The sequence below is a fragment of the Ammodytes marinus genome (assembly GCF_949987685.1).
Source record: "Ammodytes marinus genome assembly, chromosome: 4".
In the NCBI taxonomy this organism is placed as follows: domain Eukaryota; kingdom Metazoa; phylum Chordata; class Actinopteri; order Uranoscopiformes; family Ammodytidae; genus Ammodytes; species Ammodytes marinus.
In genome coordinates this window covers 18,646,365-18,649,882 of record NC_137233.1, presented here as the reverse complement: position 1 = coordinate 18,649,882, position 3,518 = coordinate 18,646,365, and the positions used below count along the sequence as shown (strand labels likewise).

At 46.4% G+C, this 3,518-nt stretch overlaps 1 protein-coding gene across 1 annotated transcript; it reads right to left on the bottom strand.

The window, feature by feature from the left end:
• Window positions 1-386: 386 nt before the first annotated feature.
• LOC307249958 (PAK4-inhibitor inka2-like) lies at window positions 387-3,518 on the bottom strand. The gene is made up of 3 exons (XM_080026867.1): window positions 3,349-3,518; window positions 3,203-3,236; window positions 387-1,499 (listed from the first exon to the last, which is right to left on the bottom strand). Exons 2-3 carry the CDS (start codon window positions 3,218-3,220, stop codon window positions 519-521), a joined length of 999 nt encoding a protein of 332 aa, XP_079882993.1. The 5' UTR covers window positions 3,221-3,236; window positions 3,349-3,518; the 3' UTR covers window positions 387-518.

Genomic DNA, 3,518 nt, shown 5'->3' with positions numbered 1-3,518 from the left:
TCCTGGAATGACCACAGGTCTGCACATCTGAGATATTATGTTTTCAATGTGTCTTCTGTCTTATACACCAATTACACTAAAGTGTACAGCTGCAGTCTCCCAACCTAAGCACGTCCAGTGTTTAACATTTCTAATGCAAACACATTCATTTGTTTAACTGCAGAGACAGTAGAACTTGTTTAACTAATCAGACAGCAAGGAGTCACTGTGTGACTGTAATGAGCCCTAATGCAACTCAGATGACCAACGCGGATTCTTCATTCCAATAAAAAATGTGCTTCTTCTGGGAAAGCAAAATTCAATTAACCAACAACCACATATCCTGTGTCCCATGCAAGACATGAAAAGTATAAATAAATAAAAAATATGTTTCGGTTTCATTTATGAGAACATCTTTATTTTCCATTGGCTAAGTCACAGCATATAAAAAGTGAAAAAACAAAACAGTCATATAAAAAATAAAGTGACTCTGAGGATTGTCCGATTGTCTGTTTAAATGGCACATGACAACTGCTGTGTCAGACGTAGCCAATGATATCGTTGCAGATTATCGGCTGCCGGCTGCCTGTTTTCATCAGGGCTGCAAAGTGGTAAAAATCACTGTCCAGCTCATGAATGCCTGAGTGAGACTGATGGAAAAAGGGGGCTTTGGGCTGTGAGGCCACCACGGGACAGGACAGACGTTTTGGAGCGTTTGTCATTCTGTTCACGTGTGCAGCAGAGTCTGTGGATCTCACCCTCACTCTGTCCTCCACACTCTTAGAGAGCCCGGCCAGTTTCCGCCTCATGTTGACAAGGAAACCTCTCCCCAGTCTTTGTCTTGTGTCTGCTGGCTTCAGCTCAGCGGGCTGCACGGCACAGTCTGGCAAGTCCATCCAGTTCTGTATGAGGTCTGCAAAGCTGTTGTCGCCCAGCACCAGAGGCTGGCGGTTGCGTCCCCTGGTCAACAAAGAGTTTGTCCAGTCCTCTGACTTGCTGACCTCGAAGGAAGTCCAACTCTCCAGGCAGGCGTCGGAGGTGGACTTGGGCCGGATACGTCCGCTCGGGGCTCTGTTTGTGCGCAGACAGGCCGAGGTGGACACTCGCACGTTCCTGGTCCTCCTCAGAACCACCGGGTCATCCTGCCACGACGCCTCGGAGTAGCCCGAGTCAAACTCCAAGCTCTTGTGACTGCTGGGAGAGTCCAGTCTGCTGCTGCCATCATCATCCTCCTCCTCTAGTGGACTGGCCAGGCAGCAGGCTGAGTCGTAGGTGCTGGCCGTGCTGCTGGCACTAGACATCCTCAGACGCGTTCTCTGTTCCCGTGCCAACGCTCGCTGCTGACACGCCCGCGCCACCGCAGAGTGGCGGGCTAAAGCCGGGAGTTGAGGGGTGGCGATGGGAGCGAGGGGACGTCTGGTTGCCGGGCAGCTCTTTCGTAGCTGTTTCAGGTCTTGAAGTGACCTCATCATATACTGCATCTGCTCCCGTAAGCATTCGGCAGAGTCACGTAGGCATAGCTGAAGGGAGACAAAAAGAGAATGGTGGGTCAGACAAAAGTTTCACCGAGGCCAGCAAAGGAAAAATCACTTTTTTTCAAATTTCAAAAAAGCCTTTATGAAGAACTGTGCCCAAATGGCTGTGATAATAACAAGAGCTGAGTAAATGCAGAGTGTCACGGGGACTGCTTTGTGGGCATGTTCCAACCTATGAGAGAAAACACCTTTTCTCTTATTCTAACCACGAAGGCCAGCCAACCGGCTGATCAAAGAACACGCCTCTACAATAGATCCCAACAGATCCCAACAACACAAAGCAATTTATCCGTTAATTTATTCGACCACGCCAACAACATGAGTTAACGCCCTATTTTCATTGACTCAGCAGTGATTCAACTGACAAAACAAGCCCACAAAGATGTCAGTACAGAGAGAGTAGTACTAATGTCTAACCTCAGTTGTTTATCTACATGTTGAGAGGAGCAAAGTAAAAACATCTCCAGTGTATCAAGGAGTAACTGGGGTCTTGTAGCCTGGGTCTTGACTTAGCAATGAGGGCCCTGCCTCTTTAAGGGTTGCAGCTATGCCCGCCTTTGAAATTCACCAGTGACACACCGAGGAATATAATAATTCTGTTTCCTCTCTGACTCACGGTGCTGATTGGTCAGAACCAGCCAGTGAGCAGCGGTGGCTCACTCTCAAACTTAAACAGGGCATGAGAGATCATGTGACTCGTGTGTGTGTGTGTGTGTGTGTGTGTGTGTGTGTGTGTGTGTGTGTGTGTGTGTGTGTGTGTGTGTGTGTGTATAAAGAAGAAGAAAGATGAGGCCCCATGTTCTTTGTAAACACACTTTAGCCTAGGTACTGTATGGATTTATAATGTATACCAATACATAATATATAAATCATTTGGATCTTATTGAGAGAGAGAAAAACGCAGTCTCCCGCTGCCATGGCAAATAAGAAGCCTGAGCTGACAGGGAGGTGAGATATGCAAGCAAAACCCAGCAGCGTAAAAACACAGGATGCAGGTTCATATGTGGCCTTAGAGGTCACATCCAACACGACTTGGCACTTTCTTCCACCAACATCAATGCACTAACCTTTGACCTCTGTTTTGGGAGTCTATACACTGTACCACTAAGGCATTTGACCCTGCTGCAGGACCCTCCTAACCCCAAGTTCTTTATCATAACTCTGTGGCATGTGGCAAGCACCTGAGAGAGTGTGGTCATGGAGGGACAGAACAGGAAATGCAACACATTTAACTAAGGAGAAACAAACTATGATATACTGCTTGTTATAATGCAATATGAGTAGAAAAACAAACGGTTTAACATCTCCTGCATAGCTCTGGATGGGGGGGGGGGGGGTAAACTTCTACTATTAACCCCAACAATGCTGTTGTGTACAACTGCATGAATTTACACCATGGATGTATGAATTTACACCATGGATGTATCTGAGCATCCCCACTGCCCAGCCGTTCAGCCGTCTGCTGCGGTGCTGGCAGATGTTTCCTGCATATGTCGCAGGACTAATGTATTTTCAGATAGTAGGCTACCAAATAAAGTTAATGCAGCTTTTCAATTTATTTTGTAACTTCGCTCGAGATAACATAAAACAAGTTAGCGCAGTCTGAGAAAAAAAAAGTGCGCCGAGTTCAGTTCTCAACATGTTTTAAAGTAGGCTACTGTAAGCATGAAGTAGATTATAAAACTCACCATGTCCGTTCCTTTCATCTGAACAACTGAGATCCTGCAAGATAAAGAAAAAAAGTGCATCAGTTTAACACATAGGATAGGCATAAAGCGTAAAGAAACCATGACAGTTAAAATAAAATAAAAAGTGGATAGAAAAACCCACTCACCTCGAATGTAGCAGCCTCCGTTTAAAAATGAAAGAATTGGTCTCATCGAGAGGTAAAATGTCCCGTTGGGTTCAGGGGTGTTGCGTTGCCACAGTGTCAACAGTAGCGACTTCGGCCGCTTGTACATGGGCAGATGTGCAGAGTGAGTGGTTCAGCACTGCTCAACCTCC